The sequence below is a fragment of the Mytilus californianus genome, unplaced genomic scaffold (genome assembly GCF_021869535.1).
Source record: "Mytilus californianus isolate M0D057914Y unplaced genomic scaffold, xbMytCali1.0.p SCAF_7, whole genome shotgun sequence".
Classification (NCBI taxonomy): Eukaryota; Metazoa; Mollusca; class Bivalvia; order Mytilida; family Mytilidae; genus Mytilus; species Mytilus californianus.
Window position 1 is genome coordinate 115,919,506 of NW_026262723.1, and position 22,902 is coordinate 115,942,407.

Consider the following 22,902-nt stretch of genomic DNA (forward strand, 5'->3'; position numbering starts at 1 on the left):
TTTCTATGGCTTTTTATGACGTCTTTTATTAAATCTATTGGATGTTGGATGTGTACTGATTGATATTTTAGTCTTAGTTGCTTGATTTTTTTATTAGTTGTTATTGGCGTTGAACTAGCTGTCAGTAGCTGCGAGTACTCTCAGATCTGTACTTAGTGTCTTTTTGTTGTGGGGATGTATAAGTACATTGCAACGTCCGGTCTGTGTTTTTGTTACTTGTTTTGCTTTGAATCTATCAGATGAGTTAGGCCCTTTTCAACTGATTTTTATCGTTTTTTCATATGTTGTACTGTTACACCACTGTCCAAGGTTAAGGAAAGGGTTGGGCGCCCGCCAAACATGTTTAACCCCGCCACATTCTGTATGTGCCTGTCCCAAGTCAGGAGTCTGTATTTCAGTGGTTGTCGTTTGTTGCTGTAAATCATATTTGTTTTTCGTTCTTTTTTTTGTACATAAATCAGACCGTTAGTTTTCTCATTTGAATAGTTTTACATTTGTCCCTTTTATAGCTGACTATGCGGTATGGGCTTTGCTCATTGTTGAAAGCCGTACGGTGACCTATAGTTCTTAATTTAAGTGTCATTTGGTCTCTTGTGGAGAGTTGTCTCATTGGCAGTCATACCATATCTTCTTATTTTTATATTGATAGAAATGCTCATAATTAACACTAATTACTTTCCAGGTGATAAGGCTGGTCATATATACATTATATGTTCTTAATACTACACATACTTCTAATCTCAGACAGCTTATATGTCTCAATATGATATTTTGGACTGTTTTGGATTAAAAAGCATTTACAGGATACTAGAGTTAGTCTTGTAAGTATCTATTTACCTTTATTTTAATCCTATGAAATATTATTGTATTTGAAAAAGGATATATTTGAATAGTCTTCAGATAACTAGTGTATTCAATAATCTTTTATAGTTGTGAAAGTTTTTTTTCTGACATTATAACTATTATTACATTGTAACTTTTAGTATTTATATTTTCTATTTATATGTTCCTTAGTTTATTATTAAATCCTTTCATCCTGGTCAAAATATCATATCTCTGGTACTTTTGATTGATCTTTAGAGATGTTTCAAAAAATATATATAATGACTTTATAAAAAAAAGTAAACGGGATTTGATGCATGCATATGAATTTCCGACAGTTTTGTATAGTTTTCGTTTTTTTTTTTTTTTAAATTTTAGAGACTGTGATAGAAGGGTTGTTTCATTCTTGATGAACGGAAGAGTGTATTTAAACAGTAGTTAGGTTGATTAAAGAATATTAGCAGGCCTCAAAGTACCGGACAAAAATATACTTTTATTTTGTAAACATCGCTTTAAATATTCGTATGTACTTTAGAATTCATGTTCATAGCTTACTTAAAAGTGTATCATTTTGATTCATATGTATGGATTTTCAAATAACATGCACAACGTCTGTGTGCACATTTCCCCCTTTTGTTTTATTCCAACCTTTCCATCAGAAAGAACGGTTCGGGGGTGTGGACCTACATCATCGTGCATATTCTGACGGTGTGGACATTGCGACCTTCTTGTTGGCTGTAATTTGCTTTTAATGTATATCATATTTGTAACTTCTTTTTCCTCAGATTTAACACTTACATTTTCCATAAAGATTATATGACCCTTCCCCTCAGTAATGGTCTATTGACTTTGAAACTTTTGCTAAGTTTATCTGTATTATTTTGTGATTTGGTCAGTTTAAGGTGAACCAATAGTGGTAGGTCAATGATATATGGTATCGATGTACTATCATTGAAACATCTCAATTCCATGGACTTTAGTTTGCCCTTCTTCTCAGTCATGTTCTATTACTTTGAATATTTTGCCTTATTAACATGTTAAAGTTTGTGAAAAAATGTGTTTACCATAAGGTCAATGATATTTAACTGACACTAACCGGCTTTCCTACATTTGCAAATCTCATTTCCATAGAGATTATTGTGTACCGTTCCTTCATTATATTTCATTGACTTTAAACTTTTGCCTATTTTACATGTTAAAGTCATGATAAGTCGATAGAACTTGACATGAAGTTTCATAAGCATTGGTATTTCCTCTTTCTAGGGAGGTTATTTGGCCCTGCAGCTTCATTCATGGTTCATTGACTTCGAATGTTTGCATAATATACATGTTTGAATATTGCCATTTCAATTTTAAATGTTTGTAATATACTATCAAAATTACATAAAGGCTAGACATACCTCGGTTTCAACAGTTTATTTGAATAAACATTCGTTTTTGTCTTGCCTGCAACAAAAGTCACGAAGGCGTGAACAAATTATCTTACACTCGGTCGTCGTCTGCTGCCGTCAACATTTTAGGTTCAGTCTGTGTTTTAATATTAAAGATAAAGAGATGTGGTATGATTGCTTATGAGAAAATTATCCATCAGAGTGGAAGTGAAGTAAAGCATTTTGAAGACATGCAAAACTTTGTGAAACTTTTAAGAATGAAAATTGGACAGATGCATTTCCTTGAGCATGAAAAAGTATCTACAGTAAAATTTTAAATATATATATTTTTTTAATTTTCCAAATTTGATTGATTAATGGATACATTTGTTATTAGAAATTAACATATAGCCTCGGTCTTAGTTTCATGTTTTGAGACGTTAATTAACCTTTGTGAGTCTTTGTGAAATGTGGTGAAACTTCGAGGTAAGCTTCTTCATGAAAACTTTTTGAATCCCCCTTTTCCGTATTTTACTGATAAATTAATGTCTAATTGTTTTTGGCAGTTAATATTTAGATAGACTCTGGAGATAGTTTTCTTTTAATTACCTTCTTTTTTGGCATTGATAACTTTGGAAAATTCATGGAATTTCTTATTGGTTTGATAGAAGAAATTTCTTCCAACGAACTAACTTCATTTAAAAATTCATGGAATTTCTTATTGGTTTGATAGAAGAAATTTCTTCCAACAAACTAACTTCATTTAAGATCTAAGTCTGATAGAAGACATTTCTTCTAACTTACTAACTGCAACAAGTATTTCATTTCAGGTCTTAGTTTGACGGAAGAAATTTCGTCAAACAAAATTACAGATACATGTATCTGAATTTAGATCTAAATGATAGTCTGATATCAAAGAAATTTCTTCCAACTTACTAACTGTCGCAATTATATCATTTTATATAAAAATAAGGAGATGAGGTATGATTGCCAATGAGACAACTATCCACCAAAGTTCAAATAAAGTGGATGTAAACAATTATAGGCAATCGTACGGCATTCAAAAAGGACAAAAACCCATACCGTACAGTCTATAAGAGGCTCCAACATGAAAAATATGAAACAATGCCATTGAGAAAAGTAACGGCCTAATTTATAACAAAACAATTAACAAAAAACAAATACGAAAGACATGAACCAACGACAACCACTGAATTGCAGGCTCCTGATTTGGGACAGGCACATAAAGAATGTGGCGAGATTAAACATGTTTGCGAGCGCTCAACTCTCCCCTAACCTGGGACAGTAGTGTAACATCACAACATAAGAACAAACTATACAAATCAGTTGAAAAAGGCTTAATTCATCAGATCGATAGAAAGCAGAAAACATCAAACATAAACACAGACCAGACGTGGCAGTGTATTTTATCCATTCCTCTTCCCTAACAACAAAAAGGACACTAAGTACAGATCTGAGAGTACTCGCAGTTTCTGACAACTATTTCTAAGCCAATAACAACTAATAAAAAAAATCATGTATCTAAAACTAAAATATCAACCAGTACACATCCAACATCCAATGGATTTAGTGTAAATACGTTAAAACAGCTTCAAAATAAAAAAGCCTTGTGCAATGCAAAAATATAGGATCGACAGATTGTAGTACCGTTAAAGTGAATATGTGTATAACTATTAGTATGATTTTAATTTACTGATTACAAAATCAATATTTATACAAATAAAAAGAATATTCAAAGAACTAATTATAGATTGCAGAATATACAACTTATAAGATACTGACTGTCTGCAAATTGAAATAGAATAAACCAACCAAAATAACTATACATATACGAGTAAATAAAGTCATTCTGTGACATACAGACACGGGCATAACGAACGAGTTGGTATATATAAACACAGTAAGATGGTGCTAGAGGAACATCACCGTCAAAAAAAAGAAAATTAACAATAGGGAAAGAAAAATCATTCCTTTAATCGTAAATTTTTGTGTAGAGTTTTTGGTGTAAAACTGATATATATAAAGAAAAGACACTTATTGCTGTTAATATTTGATTTAATTTAAGTAAGTTGCTGTGGGTAAACTTTTGCAGTATATTCAGAGAATTCTTGATTATTCAACGAAAAAATATTATCAAGATAACGGTAAGTGTTGTTGAATTTATCAATTAAATGGAATTTAGTCGGGTCTTTCCTGAGTTTGGCCATAAACTGTGATTCATAACAAGTCTGCTATTAAATGGGCATAATTGGAGCCCATAGCAATACCTACAATCTGTCGATAAACTTTTTTGCCGAAACGTACATAAAGGTTGTCAAGGTTATGTCTATTTCTGTAAGAAGAAATCCCTTCCAACGAAATAACAGCTACATTTTTTTTATTTTAGATCTAAATGTAGGTCTGATAGAAGAATTTAATGTTTGATAGAAGAAATTTCTTTAAACGAACTAACTGCTTCAAATATTTCATTGAAGTTTTGATAAAAGACATTCTTTTGCACTTGCTAACTCATTTTAAGTGTATACTTGAAAGAAGAAATTTCTTCCACCGAACCAGCAGCTATATATATTTCATTTAAGATCTAAATGTAGTTTTGATGGAAGACATTTCTTCCAAAGAACTAACGGCTTAGATTAAATATTTCATTTTAGGTATAAATCTGACAGAAGAAATTTCTTCCAATGAGCTAATGCAATTCGAAGATATTCATTTTTTTGTTTGATAGAAGAAATGTCTTCCAATGAACTTACTATTCCAATGATCTTATTTCATATCAAGTAAAAGAATTTCTTCCATTAAACAGACTTCTCTATGTGCTTCTTATTACGGTCTGATAGAAGAAATATCTGACGTGGAATATTTTTATATTTTACGCAAGTTTGTTTTTTTGTTGTTTCTTACAGAGAAATTTCTTCTAACCATCGAAGTTATCAAATACAGTTTACAACAAGAGGCTGTCAGAGTGACAGCAAACCGGATTTTCCTGCAGAGGTCGAACCCTGAACAGTGGAGCAAGTATGGACACAACATTTAAGCTTAAAACCGCTCTGAATTTGGATTGTGATTGAATATTTGACACAATATAGGTTTGTGACACAAAATGAATCTGGTCAAAGAACTGAAAAATTTGAAATCGGAAATTTACCTATTATGGTCCAATATCCAAAATCTAATAACATTGTTATCATGCGCATATCAAAGAACCCCAAGATTTCAATTTTTGAATTGTTGATGAAATCAAACAAAAGTTTAATTTAGGACCCTTTGGTCCTCAATGAGGTATTACATGTATCTAATTAATAATGAAAATAAATACAGGTTTAGATTCAGCTTTTCAAAGAACCCTATAAATATTCAATTTATGTTGAAATCAAACACAGTATAAAATTTGGACCCCGATTTGGACCAACTTGAAAACTGGGCCCAAAATCAGAAATCTAAATATATGTTTATTAAAAGACATACTAAGCTTAGTTTTTAAAGGAGTTTGCTTCATCAAAATAAATATATATATATAGCATTCAGAAAATAAGTTTATAAAGAATAACAAACAAACCAACCACAAAATTCTCCAAACAATTTACAAAAGAAAAGATGAAAAAAAGTCCAAAATGCCATTTATCATTAATACAATATCTATTAAAAATCTATAAAACTTATCTGTAATTATCTTCAAAATGTCTAATAATGAACAGTAAATTTCAAACTTTCCTACAGATCTTATTATCAACACTTAGGAAACAGAAAAATTTCAAATAAATCTGTCACTCCAATTATAATTGTGTGATAAGATATTTACCAGATGTTTTGTAATCTATTAACAGATGAAAATTATTTAAAAACACTTAGTGTAATCAAACTTTATATATATAATTAATAGTTCCCAATATTTTTTCTTTCATTTGTCACAAACTAATATAGATCTGCAGCTTATCTATCAATGTCAACAATTTTATCTACACAATGTAATGTAATGAAATATATCCTTTAATAACAAGTCAAAATCGTGATTATTGAACTTGACCTGCATTTTGTTGTCAGTAACAACATATTAAAATTTAAAAAGGTTTGGTTGAACAGTTCATGAGTAAATGCACGGACACGACATTTTTTAAACTTTCAAGAACCGTAACTCCTGAACGGTAAAAGTCAAAATCGTCATTATTGAACTTGACCTCCATTTTGTTGTCAGTAACAACATATTAAAATTTAAAAAGGTTTGGTTGAACAGTTCATGAGTAAATGCACGGACACGACATTTTTAAACTTTCAAGAACCGTAACTCCTGAACATTAAAAGTCAAAATCGTCATTATTGAACTTGACCTCCATTTTGTTGTCAGTAACAACATATTAAAATTTAAAAAGGTTTGGTTGAACGGTTCATGAGTAAATGCACGGACACGACATTTTTTAAACTTTCAAGAACCGTAACTCCTGAACGGTAAAAGTCAAAATCGTCATTATTAAACTTGACCTCTATTTTGTTGTCAGTAACAACATATTAAAATTCTAAAAGGTTTGGTTGAATGGTTCATGAGTAAATGCACGGACAACATTTGATTGCCGCCCGCCCGCCCGCCCGCCCGACCGACCGACCGACCGCCCGCCGTACATCCCCAAATCAATAACCGACATTTTTGACACAAAAATCCGGTTAAAAATTGGCAAACAGTTGATGTATTTGCACTTTTTTGATAAATTCATGATTTTGCACATTTTAGTCTGCAAATAGGACATTCCTATATTTTCCTCTTTTAGTTTGGATTGCCTTCAGATACAGTTGAGTATCTATACTACCTCTTATCATTACTTATATAAAGATATTTACAAAGGGGTTTGGTTGTAAACAAAACTTTATGACAAAACAGATATTTCTACTTCACAATTTTGCACTGTTTATTTTTATGTTCCATCAGCGCCTGCATATGAAGTTTATTCCTTTCAATTGATACAATATTCCCTCTATCATCCGCCATTTAATTTTTACTTTGAATAAGGTATGCAGATTTGATCAAGAAAATATTCATAGTCGAATATTTACATAGTTTGCAAGTTCCTCTTAATGTCCATGCTCCGCCCACTCAACGATTTTCGACACTGTCTAAAAAATCATGTTAGTTGGGTCAAAGCATGATAACTTATATTGTAGGGTTATACAGTTGTAAACTTGGATTCTACTGGCTGCCAGGCCATCTGCTAATTAGCCATATTCGCCGTACAAAACCCAATGAAATTCCCCCCCCCCCCCCCCCCCCCCCCGCCAAAAAAAAAGAAACTTCTTACAAAACATGTGTTTATAGCCAACCTGCAATCGCGTTATACCCTGTTGACCTTAACTCATTTGTGCTATAAAAAGAACAAACCAAGGAACACGCTGCCTCATGATGACCTTAGTGCATTTCCCTTGTTGAGACGACAAGTTGATCTTTTAACCGGTCCGTGTATGGAACATGCCAATAGTTGACATTTATACATGCATGAAGCAATCCAAACAATAACCAGGGCGTTAATACAATATCATACAACATTATAATTCATAGAAGATGTAAAACAATGTATTTCATTCTGAATAGCTTTTACATCTAAATAATAAATAAAAATAAAAGAAGATGTAATGAAATATAGTAAAATGCCCCGAACTCTGTCTTTTAATTTAAACCAAACTCTGAATGAACACATGTTCTATGACCAAACTAGTACTGTTCTTCCTCTAAAAATGGAATCAGTCTTTTCTATAAACTATAGTAACGGTACATTTGTTGAAAACTTGTGGACAGAGTGTAGTACGATTTATGTTTACGGAAGTTTCAGTAAAATCATAAGAAAAATTCTTTTAAATTGACTTCTCGCAATGTTTATGTAATGTTTCCTTATGGGGTTGAACTTAAATGCTTTAGCTTAAAGGTAGTGCACGACACATGTCCGCTTAATGGCAAAGGCGGCGCTTTGTATTCCTTTGCAGACGTTAATAGATTAATTTGTCCAACGTTATAAGTAACTACGTTCCGTACTCATGTCAGCGATGCTTCTGCTGTAGAAATATTCGATAAAGGAAGAAATGTAGAAGAAGGACCAATTGGCAAAGTTTTAGGAGGCTCTGTTGAACTATAGCTCGGTAAAGCACGGAAATTGTATGATGTTTCACCAACAGGTACAGCCAATGATTTAGAAGGTACCGTGATGTTTTCTGTTAACGTCTGTCCCATACGTATCTTATCTTATCATCATTATCAACCTGTTGGTACAAATAAAGAGATGCTACTATTGTATGTCCAGTAACGGCCATTATCTGTGCATTGCAATATGACTTTTTAGCTAGAACGGTTGCCCCGGTAGCTCGGATAGAATGGTTTATGTAGATTTTAGACATGTTGCACTTCTTGCTCACGTATATGAAGAACTGCTTAGCGTTTTTTTTTTTTGCCCATAGGAATGTTATGATACATGTATGGTCCTCCTCACAGAACGGATCGTTAGGTCTCTGCCATAGTTTGTCACTCGCCGGATGTAATGTATTTATACACTTTTCAAAGGAGGACACGGGACAATATTTAGAGAACCAGAATATTCTGGCATCATTCCTGAAGTGTTTTCTTTGTCACTGCAGCGATGGTTTTTTTGTCAGCTCATCAAGAGTTTTAACAACATATTTAGTCTTCGGATCATTTTTCACAGAAAACGTCGATTTTGTGGCATTATTTTCCATTCCTCGTCGACAACATTACAGGTGATTATCGAACTGAACTTTATTTAGAAGTTCAAATGGTGTACTTGGTGATAGATATATTGAAGTATAGTTTCCTTCTGTCATCCTCGTAAATAGACGGATCATGCTCGACTTCTTCTAAACCCATGCGTTTAAGTTCTGCCATTGCCTTTGAAATGTTCTCTGGAAGCAGGAAGACTTCCAACATTTACAATGTTTACAAAGTTTTAATTTTACGGTAGAGCCTTTAAATAGATTATGGACAATATCTTGTCTGTCTTTTTGTTTCCCGTTGAATTTGTCTACTCCATATGTTTACTAAACTTTACCGAACTCATTCAGGACAGTACTTTTTTAAAACTTATGTATGCAGGTCATAAATGAACATTGTTAATGTCTGTGTCATTTGATCTCTTGTGGAGAGTTGTCTCATTGGCATCATACCACATCTTCTTATTTGTATATATGCATTCAAAGAATATTTCAAAAATATATACCGATTGGATGCTGGCAAATGTAAAAATTGCATCTAAGGTTTAAAACTCATTAACCTATGTTTTGCATGAAATGGAGTCAAAACTAATTAAAGACCACAACTTATTTTACGATCACCTATACATGAATGTTTACTTTTTACAAATGAGTTTAATTTAGACATATAATCCAGATTTGTTGCAGTCTCACATCCTCGTTTATTATTTTGTCATTAATCAAACCGTTTGTTTTTGTTTGAACTGTTTTGTCCTGTGGAGACTTTTTATAATAAAAGCATTAACGCTACCAATTGTTTTACACCAGATACGTATGTCGACAATTAGTGTCTCTACAGTGATGCTCTTAGGCAAACATTTTAAATGTAACAACCTAGTACACTAATAAAAACGTTGAAAAGTTGAAAAGACAAAAAGATTAGCCAACCAAAACAAGGAATCAGAGCTATGCATAATGAAGATATATATGTTCTAAGTAAAGCTGACTATACTAAACACATGTTTCTAAATAATTCAATATTGTAAGAGTAAAAAACTCCGTCCACCTAACCAAGTAGATTAATTGTAAACCAAACGATGAAAACAGTAAGATACAGGCGGTTTATTCAAATTCATTATGTTTTCCATTCTAAGCTTTTTCTCCCCATGCACGCAAGCAAACACTAATTATCAAGATATTATAAAACACCCAATGGTTTTACAACGTTTCCTTTCTTTTCAAAATGATAACTGTAAAAATACACCATCGTAAAAATTGCATGCATATTCCAGGTACAAACACTCAGGATGACCAATTAAACGAGGAAAGAAATAAAAGACTATACATAGTAGGAAAGCACAATCAAAGTCAATATTTTTTGGATCTCTTCTAACATTATAATTCATTGATTGCTTTTTCTTGGTAGTTACGTATCATTTGGCAGTAAGTGTTTATATCGGCCATATTATCGACAAATAGTGAATAAGTTCATTCGACTACCAAGCATCTTATAGCAATGATGAATTGTCAGCAACGTTTCGTGTTTCAAGAAGAATTTAAATGCTTTATTAATAAAAGCGAGCTTGCATAAAAAAAATATAACACTACGCACAAAATTCACTTTAAACAACTGACAACACAATGACGTCCAAGACATTAATGGATAATTAGCCTACAAATCCAAGTTAACCTTTACATATACGACATGCAAATATAAAGATTAACGTGAGCACTTGATAACACTGACATCAACGGCATATGGGAAAAAAACTGTTAGAACACAATTCATATGAATAAATTCACATGAAACCCGAGATGAAACCACATGACAACGACAAAATCTAAAGCGTTGGCTTTATAAATAAATATCATGCATCAACTTTCCAAATAAAGACTACACCATTTTTAATGTATTTTATCTGTAAATGAATGAAAATGACACTGGTGTTTCCAAGGAATTCCTTGCTATGTTTATCAAATCAGACTTACCTCATAATATGAGAAGAATCCCTTTTCTTTTGTGGTTGAACCCGCAGAACCCTGGCCAGCAGTAGGAGCACCCAATCCTGTCTCAGATGTGTCATTCAATTTAGAAAACCTTCCATATGTTGCCATACCCATTATAAGCTTATCTTTTGGAGTGCCGCCATCCGACCACTTATTAACAGCAAAATCCAAATAAAATAAACATTGCCAGCCTCAATGCGTTGTAATATCCAGTATAGAGTTTAAAACAAATGGAGCAACAAAAAGACTTCAAACAATGGGAAAACACATGCCGTATAATAAGTAATAAACAATGGGAAAACACATGCCGTATAATAAGTAATAAACAATAGGAAAACACATGCCGTATAATAAGTAATAAACGATGGGAAAACACATGCCGTATAATAAGTAATAAACAATGGGAAAACACATGCCGTATAATAAGTAATAAACAATGGGAAAACACATGCCGTATAATAAGTAATAAACAATGGGAAAACACATGCCGTATAATAAGTAATAAACAATGGGAAAACACATGCCGAATAATAAGTAATAAACAGTGGGAAAACACATGCCGTATAATAAGTAATAAACAATGGGAAAACACATGCCGTATAATAAGTAATAATCAGACCCAACATGACAAAATGTAAAACAATTCAAATAAGAAAACTAATGATCTGATTTATAAATAATCAAAAAACGATAATCAAATATGACAGACAGCAACCCATAACTACTGCTCTAGGCTTTTGATTTGAGACAGGCACAAATGAAGTTTGCAGGGCTAAACATGTTTGCATTATACCCTCCCCAGCCCTGGACATATGTGTTACAACACAACAAATAAATAGGGTATAAAATCAATATAAAAGGATCGGCACGTAGAACAAAAATCAAACTACAAAAAGACAAAAATACAAAATACTACAAAAACCGATGTTAAAATATTTGCAGCTATTAAAAGCTAATTAAAAGCCGATTACAACTAATAAATACATCATGATTTACAGACCAGAATATCAAATAGTATATGAGTATATGGTGTGTTGTCAAAATATAAGTATCTACAAGCTGAACAACCATAAGCTTTCAAACTGTATAGTAATATACATTTCGTAATGTTAAACTGTTGATAATAATATTATTGTTAGTGCCAAAAAAGACAATATTCAATTATCTTACTACAGTGTTAAACTGATAACCTTTTTTAATAAGTGTATTCAAAGGTTCAATAAGTTAACTTGCATCTTATTTGCATTCACGGGCTCTATAAACAACATTATCATATAAATTAGGATGTGATATCCGCTTTGTAATAAAATTTCTACGAGCACAAAGAATTACTTCCACAACATCAATACTGGTGTCATAAAACAACCATGTTATTAAAGAATTACTGACACAACATCAATAATGGTGTCATAAAACAACTATGTTAGCAAAGCAATACTGCCACAACATCAATACTGGTGTCATAAAACAACCATGTTATTAAAGAATTACTGACACAACATCAATAATGGTGTCATAAAACAACTATGTTAGCAAAGCAATACTGCCACAACATCAATACTGGTGTCATAAAACAACTATGTTATCAAAAATTACTGCCACAACATCAATGCTGGTGTCATAAAACACCTATGTCATCAAAGAATTACTGACACAGCATCAATACTGGTGTCATAAAACAACTTTGTCATCAAAGAATTACTGACACAACATCAATACTGGTGTCATAAAACAACTATGTTATCAAAAATTACTGCCACAACATCAATACTGGTGTCATAAAACAATTATGTTATCAAAGAATTAATGCCACAACAGTATCTATAAATCAAAAACTTTGAGGAAATCAAATACAAATCTTTATATAATCATGCCAAAACCAAATAATCAATCTACAATGTATCGATAAAAACTATAAACATATAGGTTCTGCAAGAAAATCTCACAAACGATACCCAACCACTTGCAAAGTTCATACCTTGGTAAGAAAAAAAACCCAAACTAAGATCAGAATCAATATAGGGGAGGCACAATGGATTTTTATGGTTAATCTTCTGATAAATTATTCTGCTAATTTTTTTTAGAACGACGAACGACTGCCCCATCACTTACAAAGCGCGGGGGATATATAATCATGTTATGATGTCAAAACGATACAATAAGCCATTTTCTCCTGCAACAAAATTACAAAGCAGGTTATTTATGACCGTAAATTCTAAAGGCCTTTTCGTTTCTTGTTTTGGTGAGTTCTACCATCGACATAAACTCAAAATCTTCCTTTATTCATTTCAAGTAGCAATTTATGACATACCACAACAGTAGACGTTGTTTCTGTTTTCCATTATTTTGTTGCAAAGAATAATTGAGTACATGCAAGTCAGGGTAATCAGTAACATCCAGTCAATGGGATACACACAAAAATGCACAGAGAACAATTTTAAAATCATACACTTCCCCCATACACACAATAAAATTACCCTATGCACGAATGAATTTTACCCTATGCACTATTGAACCTACAATATGCACTATTGAACCTATCCCATGCACTATTGAACCTACCCTATGCTCTTATAAACTTACCCCATGCACAAAGATCATTCCATTCATATGGTTTGATATTATTGGATTCCACCTTGGCGAATGCATAAATCACGTGCGTGCATAGATACGGATCAACAGCATTGGCACTGTTCTTTCCGATTCCATTACGATACTTGACCCAATTTGTAAAATAACATACTCTTTTATAACTTGCAGTGGCTGAAAAAGTATGTTTGTGCTTAAGTACAGCAATTTGTAGAATAAATCTAAAAAATAAAAACCAAATTAACAAATGCTCATATTAGCATATGTAGCCATCAGGTTTTTATCAGATAGCTGTAATCACTGGTTTCTCCGTTCTGATAAATATGATAGGTGATGATAAACATTTAAAACAATAAGAAATACTATAACTTTAAAATCCTGCTACTGGTACATCAAAGAAAATTTGAATATTATGTAGACGGAAAGCTCGTCTGAAGTACCACCTTATAAGCCTGGTGTATATCTTTTGATGAGTTGTTTGAACCAATGAGTCGATGTCACTGCTGGTAGGCGTTTCGAATAATCGCAGCAGCAGATATTGGTTTCAAAATAAGTATATGTTTTTGTTTGCTTTATTCAAATGTATTCTTTTCTCCGAATGTGACAGACCGAATTAGTCTTATCACCGAGTTTGTACTTACACGAGCAACACGACGGGTGCCACATGTGTATTAGGATCTCCCTACCCTTCCGGGGCACCTGAGATCACCACCTGTTTTTGGTGGGTTCGTGTTGCTCAGTCTTTAGTTTTATAAGTTGTGTTTTGTCTACTGTTGTTTGTCTTCTGGTCTTTTTCTTTTTTTGCCATGGCGTTGTCAGTTTATATTCTACTTATGAGTTTGAATGTCCCTTTGAAATCTTTTGCCTCTCCTTTACACTGCTATCTTTTCTTATTGTTTTACTTGCGTCCGTGTTATTTTTGTGGTAAATAAAAATCTCATCAAAGGTATAAGTCCTATAATTTCAATGAATACGTCAGGCGCGAACTTCGTAATGTCAGTGTATCAACAACTTAACAACAAATAACAGAAATTTACCGTATAACTCTTCATTTTCATTAAAACTTACATGCCTGCAAACGAAAATACTTTTTAAGGGTTGTAGGTGAATATAGTTTTTGTGTCGAGAACTTGACTTTTAAGCGGAAGAGACTTATTCCAAACTTACCAACCCCTAACTTGAGGGGAGGGTAACTGTTTATGATCCAAAATAATAAACATTATATATAGAAAAGAGAATAGTATACACGACCTTGTTGATAAATATTCCGTATTGAAGTAAGTCCACTTTTGATGTTTTGGCGTGGTTCGGTGTTTGTGCATCCCGCCGTTGTGTTATTTTGCTATGGTCATTTTTTTGTATTTTTGTCTGCATTTTTACTTGTGTACTTTGTCTTTGTGCTGTTTTTGTTTTTCTTTGATGACAGAGTTGTTTGTTTTTATAGTGATTAAACTTATAACACAATGTTAACTGCTATACCCTAATTTTTGACGTTTTTACCCATTATGTCCGTTTGTTTTGTTATCACATTGTTGTCAATATAATGCAATGTTATGCGACTGTCATCACCATTTTCTACATAAGGAAATGTCTGTACCATGTCAGGAATATAACAGTTGTTTTCCATTCGTTTGTTTGAGCTTTTGATTTTGCCATTTGATAAGAGACTTTCCGTTTTGAATTTTCCTTGGAGTTCGGTATTTTTGTTATTTTACTTTTTATAGTTTATACTTTTTTTTCTGACCTTCTGATAAAAGAAGAATCAAAACATTACAGTTGAACATGATCCTCTGAAAAATACCAGAATTATAATTGTGTAGTAAACAGTGGGCGAATGACAAAACCGTGGGGAGTGTCCCATGTGGAGCATGATCTGCAAACCCTTCAGGATCACCTGAGATCACCCCCGATTTTGTTTTGGTGGGATTCATTTTGATCAGTATTTAGGTTTTTATGTTGTGCTTTTTAAACTGCTGTTTGTCTTTTTGTCGTTTTTCGTTTTTTGCCATTGCTTTGTCAGTTTGTCATCATAAACGACCATCACTAAAAAAAAAATTAAACAACACTTTATAAATTCAATGCGTCACTAGTGTTAATTAAAGACGATCGATAGACTATACCATGGAGATATGCATTTAAAGAGATGTGGGGTAGATGTCAAGCAGACAGTAACCCAACCATAATGAACATTTTTTTTTAGTAATCTCTTTTAAGTTATTTGAACGTGAATATCTTACTGTTGTGAAGATGTGTAAGAAAAGTAAAGCCCAGGTTCGGCAATGTGATCGATCCGCTTCCTTTAAAAACTGTTAAATCAATTACAAAAATAGTGAGAAGTACATTAAGAAAATCAAACGCAGACTTTTTTAATCGTTTTTGTCACACAACCATTTCTCCGACTTCGGAATAGATAGAAATTTACCCCTATATTTTTGCGGGGAGGAAGTCCAAAAAAAAATAATCTTAAATCAAAGCTTGAGGGGCTTTATGTAGTATAGAGAACTACTTGGGTAGGAAAAAATGATTTCTACAAAAACAATATGTTGATTGAAAGCATCAGATTTAAAGATATCCCTGGGTTAGGAAGAAAACAGTCCTTTTTTTAAACACATCTACCGATATCTTGTATATTTAAATTTTCCCGCCAGACTGGACAAATGAAGCAATTCTACTGCCAATTTGTAATCGTATATTGAAATGAAGAATGGATTTGTTAATTGTCGGAAATAATTAAAAAAAAAATTAAAAAAAAGGATTAATTGGAGGCTAAACAACTGTTAAATACAACTGAATACGCCTTTAGGATGTTGTGTGTTTCAAAATAACAAGCTTTTTAAACGACTGGTATAAAATAATAATAGTCTATAAATGATAGAAATTAAAAAGCAGAAAAAAATGAAAGGTCTGTGTCCTTGTTTTTGAAATGTAATCAATAGAAAATTTGGCGGGAAACGATTATCTCTAGACTTTTCATACATTTAACATTGGCACTATTTTTCTTTCAAAAGTGATGAAAAAATAACAAGGATTTTATAAGGTTTTCAAAAATGGCTTTTTAAACTATAAGTAATAAAATTATGAATAGAAAAGTAGGGGTTAGCGGCCAATTATTTTATTGGCGCACTATATGGAAAAAAACTAGTGGATTCTGAATATCTGACAAAAAGTCAAAAACAAGAGTAGCGAACATCCTTAACATCTAAGAATGATTAATTTGTAACGTCAAAAATGAAATGAAAAGGTCTTTAATTTGCTTGTTAGAACAATCTGAACAATTTAAACTATATCTCTTTTGGTTTGAGTCACGTGTTTGAATTCGTTGTGGTTCTATATCGTTAACAAATGAATCCTTAATTAAAGAGGGTCTGAATGGAGGTTCTTCAATTCTGTATTTTTAAGCCATTTTTCTTTATTAATAAATTTTGCATATTATTTTCCATTCTTTATATTTTAGCACCCATTATTCTCTACTCTAAGATTATATCTGTTTACCCTAATTTTCTCTATTCTGTATTTTTCGGGTTGATTTTTTCTGTACATTTGGTCCATTATTCACTATTCTGAAAAACCCATCCATACACTCATTAAAGTAAATTGCAGCCTTATGGTATCGTCTGAAATCTTAGAAATGATCTCTTATTGAATATAATCTTATGCAATTTTGTCATAATGCGTTTCGGAAAATTAAGCCGGACAAATCCTGATTCGTCGCTTTCTATTCCCGTTTCAGATAAAGTATTGAATTAGAAGCCTCAGCCGTTTACTCTTGATCAAATTTTATAAATTCATTTAGAAAAAAGAAGTCTCCAAATGAATCGAGACCGTGTCCATTGGCAGGATAAATGTCTCCTGGTATGCATGCATCACCCGCCATTGGTAATCACATTCTGTTAAAATGTCGCTTCCACAGCTGAGACACAATCGGTAAATTTATGGATCAGACTGTTCTAGTATCCAAAGATCTAAGACCTCGAAAAACATGTCACTAGTGAATTTAAAGACAAACACATCGTATCAGTCAACCAATTCGTGATGGTGATCGTAAGAATTACGTAGCATCGATTTCAGTCGTCTTTCTTTCTTATAACTGTGTTGAAGCAGTTTTATTACAATAAGAAAAATACAGAAATAATTCGACAATAAAAACTTATACATGTACATTGATATAATAATGTCAGTGTTTCAAAATCTAATACAAACCCACAACTATTCGTGTGTAAATGATTGAACAGTTTTACAATGTACAACAATTACATCAAACAATTTAAAACCTGGACCTGCTTTGGTCAAAAGATGGTCCACTGCTAATCAGAAGTGTAGACGACAAAATGTACTCGTGAATCACAGTTGTACTACGAAAGGAAGAAATGGTTTCTTGGTCATTAACAACCTTTAGCTTGAAAGATCTTTCTAGTCCTTCTGATTAGGAACACGAGATTATACACATAGATATAGGAAGATGTGGTATGAGTGCCAGTGAGACAACTCTCCATCCAAGTTACAATTTATAAAAGTAAACCATTATAGGTCAAGGTACATGTTTACATTATAATGAGAATATGGTGTATTGTTTGTTATTATTAGTGTGGAAGTCTTTATTTCAAAATTGTAAACAGAATAATTTGAAACGTCAACAACAAGAACAAAAATGAACGACGTACAAACAGAAAAGATTGACAACAACCCTATAAATTCGTACTACTACACATCTATGTTTTTAATATATTCCTCGTGTTATTAATTTCAAAATCAGTTCAAGGGACTACTAGTTACACATTGAGGTCAATCAGTCATTTGAAAACGCATACCGATTCTTACCTAACAATATTGTTGGATAATATACATTATGAAGGAGGAAGACATTAAAAAATAATCGTTGTTTTCTTTTTTAAATTGTTTCACGTTTTTGTCATGTCTCGGCCTTTTATAACTTACTATACGGTTTTGGTTTAAACATTGTTGAAAGCCGTACGGCGACCTATAGATATTTTCATTTCTGCCGTTTGATTATATGATGGATAATTGTCTACCTGACAATCATACCACGTCACATCTCCTTATTTTCATATCAATAAGATTTGTTTATAAACAAGGGCAAATAAAAAAAAAAAAAAAAAAAAAAAAAAAAAAAACATCCAGTCGAGAAAACACAACATAGGAAAAACTAAAGCATGTGCAAAAGCCTATGCAACACGAACACTGAAACAAAAACCGAGGAACGAAAACCATACTAAAAACCGGAATTACATGTTAGCAGAGGGGTAAGGCAGTTAATTTTATTAAGAATCTGTTGCAAACATTTTTATTTTACGTCATTTGGCTTATCTAATTACTACCACATTTTATATTAATTAGTATTGTAATTTTCATTGCTATTAATAAATGTTATATGAGTATTATAAACCAAATCTTGAATTCTGTCCTAATTCTATCCTATTTTGGGAAAATTTCAGAAATTCAAATGTGACGTCACTTTGTTTGCGTTGATCTCTTTGGCTAACTCGGCTGAGAATTTTTATGTGCTGGTTTATGTTGTTTTATGTATCCGTTTTTATTCTGTAGTTAGTCACCACTTCGGTGTTATCATGTATATCTATTATATAGTCATTTTTATAAATTTACTGTTTGCAAAAGCATGAATTATTCTAAAAACTAAGGATTTTCTTATCCCAGACATATAACCTTAGCCGTATTTGGCACAACTTTTTGGAACTTTTGGTCCTCAATGCTCTTCAACTTTGTACTTGTTTTGGTTTATCTGAGCGTCACTGGTTAGTCTTGTGTGGACAAAACGCGCGTCTTGCGTATTAAATTTTAAACCTGGTTCATTTTGTTAGCTATTATTCGTATGTTTCTCTGTCTTATATGTTTTTCCATTTATTTGTATTGAAGTCCTGTCATATAATGTTGTCATTTTAATGTTATATTTAACATTGCCATAAAAGCGAGAGGATTGGCTAGCCACAAAACCAGGTTCAACCCACCATTTGTTCTTAAAATGTCCTGTACCAAGTCAGGAAAATGGCCATTGTTATATTATAGTTCTTTTCTGTGTGTGTTACATTTTAATGTTGTGTTTCTGTTGTGTCGTAGTTCTCCTCTTATATTTGATGTGTTTCCTTCAGGTTTAGTTTGTAACCCGAATTTGTTTTTTTCTCAATCGATTGATGAATTTCGAACAGCGGTATACTACTTTTAAATAACCAATATCGATATGTGTTCTACCTTTTTTACAAGTAAATAAAATTTTAAAACATAACAACTATTGTCTCAGATTACGGTAAAATCAAATTTCATTTTAATGACTGCGGCATGTGCAGATAAACTGTGTACAGTAGATGTAAGCAGTTATATTCTTCACAGAAAAAATACAAACAACTTTAGTTAAATAAGGTAAGTTTTATTATTAATCTATAATTATCAAATTTTTTTTGCCGAAACTCAATATGAACATTCTTCACAACATTGTATATGACATTTACCTGAAATTAACAACGAAGTTTTTGAAATGTTCAGCGCCGTTTGCGAATGAAGGCAATTACTGTTCTTGCAAAATGCGAAAACAGTCGAAATAATCTCATGTTGTATATGGTCCAAAAATTGCGGGTCAGGAAAATTGCTGGACGAAATTAACCAAATATCTTGTTTTCATTCAATTAGATTTATAGAATGTATACATTTTTGTGCAAACATTTATTTTAGCGGTAAACATTTTGTTTTTTAATTTGATCATGTTTAGTTGATCAATGCTCACTCATTGGTTTATTAATCACCAACGATTCACTAAGCCACGTAAAGAATGTAAATGATTTAACACGTATGTTTGTCTCCCCGCAGGGTTAGATTACCTTATTCGTATTTAGAACACATTTACTTAATTTGCGGTTATTAATTCTCTTCACCATTGTATTTGATTTGGCCGTCCAACTGTTTTATTCGAGCGCCATGAGTCGTATGTAGAAATAGAATTCAGAGTTAAATGTTAACATATTAAGATTGAAATTAATTTTATTCAGATAAAAATAGAAAGTTGTGGTATGATTGTCAATTTAACAACTACCACCTGGGATTTAAAAGGGTGTGAATGTAAGCAACTATTTGTCGTTTTACGGCATTCAACAATTAGCAAAACTCATTTCGTATAGGAGGCCATAAAAAGCACCGACATGGGAACATTGAAACAATAAATTCAAACAAAAAACACAACGGCATAATTCAAACTAAAAAAATAAATCAAAAACAAATAAGACAGACAGCAGCCAATGACTTAATATAATTATCTTCTTTATTTTTGGTAAGAATGAAGCTGTTTATTTTGTTGGTGTTTGTTATGGCGGCTGATGCTCTTGATTCTTGTTACACATATCAAGAACGTAAAAACATTGAACAACTTCAATATCATATCCTGGCTTTCACTAAATCTGTCGACACTTTGAAAACTGGCCTTAAAGGTTAGTACTAACCAAGATCTTTTGCTATTTCAAATGTAAGTTAACGTTTTATACGAGGGTTTTTGTAGTGAAATAGAAAGTAGATATTTTAAACGTCTGAGCAATCTTTCGATTTAAATTTAACTAGAACACACCCGCGAAATCGCTGGTATTTAGAGCTTGGTTGAAAGTATGTAAACTGTTGTGGGAAGAATTTTTGTAAAAGATTTTATGTCTGGAGAATTTCAGAAAAGGTATCAACTTAGTCATAGGCACTTGGAGACAGGACAATTATTTTAAGCCCTCTCCCTTTTTTCCAAAGTCCGTTTTTTTTTTGCTCTCTGTTAAATTACATGATTTTCGCGTTTCTGTATACTATGAACATACATATAATATAAATAAAGTGTATTTGCTATTAACTATCAATTCCAAGTTGCTTCTCCACGGCGATCACTGCTATATTAAAAAGAGAGTCTCTATATATTATAGGATTATAATCATTGTATACATGCAGAATAACGCGAAAATAATTGTCCTGTCCCCGAGTAATTATGAAAATTATGTTTAAAGAGGGGAGTAAAAAAAGGGGGGGTATCTGCACGGAAGAACGTGAAGTTAAATTGCCATTTCACGATGAGCGAACAATTAAAAATTTCTTGCACGTTGATCTTTTTATCGATTTCAAGAAACACGGTGAATAACGAACCTTTTTCACGGCTGCACGTGAAATAAAAAGTGGCAAAACACGTTGCACGAAAATACTCTTTACCCCCTCTTTTAAAGTTTAAAATCGGAAGTTTTTGGTATGACTTAAAAGTCGGTCTGATGACGGAAACAATATCCGGACGCCTTTTTCTTCGTTTTTCTCCCAAAATAACCCAAACTGAATAAGCATAAGAATGGATGACAAATGCGACTATGCATGGTACCTATAGGACACAGAGGCATGATGATTAATTTATTGGGGAAGGAAGAGAAGCGACACACAAAATGAGGTCTTCTCGTTTAATAAGTGGCAAAACACGCTGCACGAAAATACCCTTTATCCCTCTTTTAAAGTTTAAAATCGGAAGTTTTGGGTATGACTTAAAAGTCGGTCTGATGACGGAAACAATATCCGGACGCCTTTTTCTTTGTTTTTCTCCCAAAATAACCCGAACTGAATAAGCATAAGAATGGATGACAAATGCGACTATGCATGGTACCTATAGGACACAGAGGCATGATGATTAATTTATTGGGGAAGGAAGAGAAGCGACACACAAAATGAGGTCTTCTCGTTTAATAAGTGGTAAAACACGCTGCACGAAAATACCCTTTACCCCTCTTTTAAAGTTTAAAATCGGAAGTTTTGGGTATGATTTAAAAGTCGGTCTGATGACGGAAACAATATCCGGACGCCTTTTTCTTTGTTTTTCTCCCAAAATAACCCGAACTGAATAAGCATAAGAATGGATGACAAATGCGAATATGCATAGTACCTATAGGACACAGAGGCATGATGATTAATTTATTGGGGAAGGAAGAGAAGCGACACACAAAATGAGGTCTTCTTGTTTAAAAGTATAGATTGGACATTTTCTTAAATTATTTTTAACTCTGTATTTTCTCCGAAATGAGTTTATAGAAATTTGGAACTATGCTAAGCCAAGTCAGGCGACTTATATGTTTTAAAAGAAATTGATCTTTATTTAATTGATACTTAAAAGAGGTAAAAAAAGGATGGCAAATTTGTTAATCCTAGAAACAAGGTTATACTTTATAACCGGTCCGACAGACAGCGTTAATACAAACTATAAAACAAAGGTATAAATAAGGAGATGTGGTATGAGTGCCAATGAGACAACACTCCATTCAAGTCACAATGTGTAAAAAGTAAACAAGTATAGGTCAAAGTACGGCCTTCAACACGGATCCTTGGCTCACACCGGAAAGCAAGCTATAAAGGGCCCCAAAATGACTAGTGTAGAACAATTCAAACAGGA

The 22,902-nt window shown here is 32.6% G+C and overlaps 1 protein-coding gene across 4 annotated transcripts in view; it reads left to right on the plus strand.

The window, feature by feature from the left end:
• The window catches only part of LOC127707552 (perlucin-like protein), a 204,840-nt gene that overhangs the window by 178,246 nt on the left and 3,692 nt on the right, over positions 1-22,902 (plus strand). For 2 of the 4 annotated variants that reach the window (XM_052212148.1, XM_052212149.1), the window contains exon 2: positions 20,787-20,938. In XM_052212148.1, coding sequence (XP_052068108.1) covers positions 20,788-20,938 — 151 coding nt within the window. In that variant the 5' untranslated portion in view covers position 20,787. Of the gene's footprint in view, positions 1-19,814; positions 19,881-20,786; positions 20,939-22,902 lie in introns of those variants that run through there. The other 2 variants (XM_052212147.1, XR_007984957.1) reach the window with 2 other exon arrangements.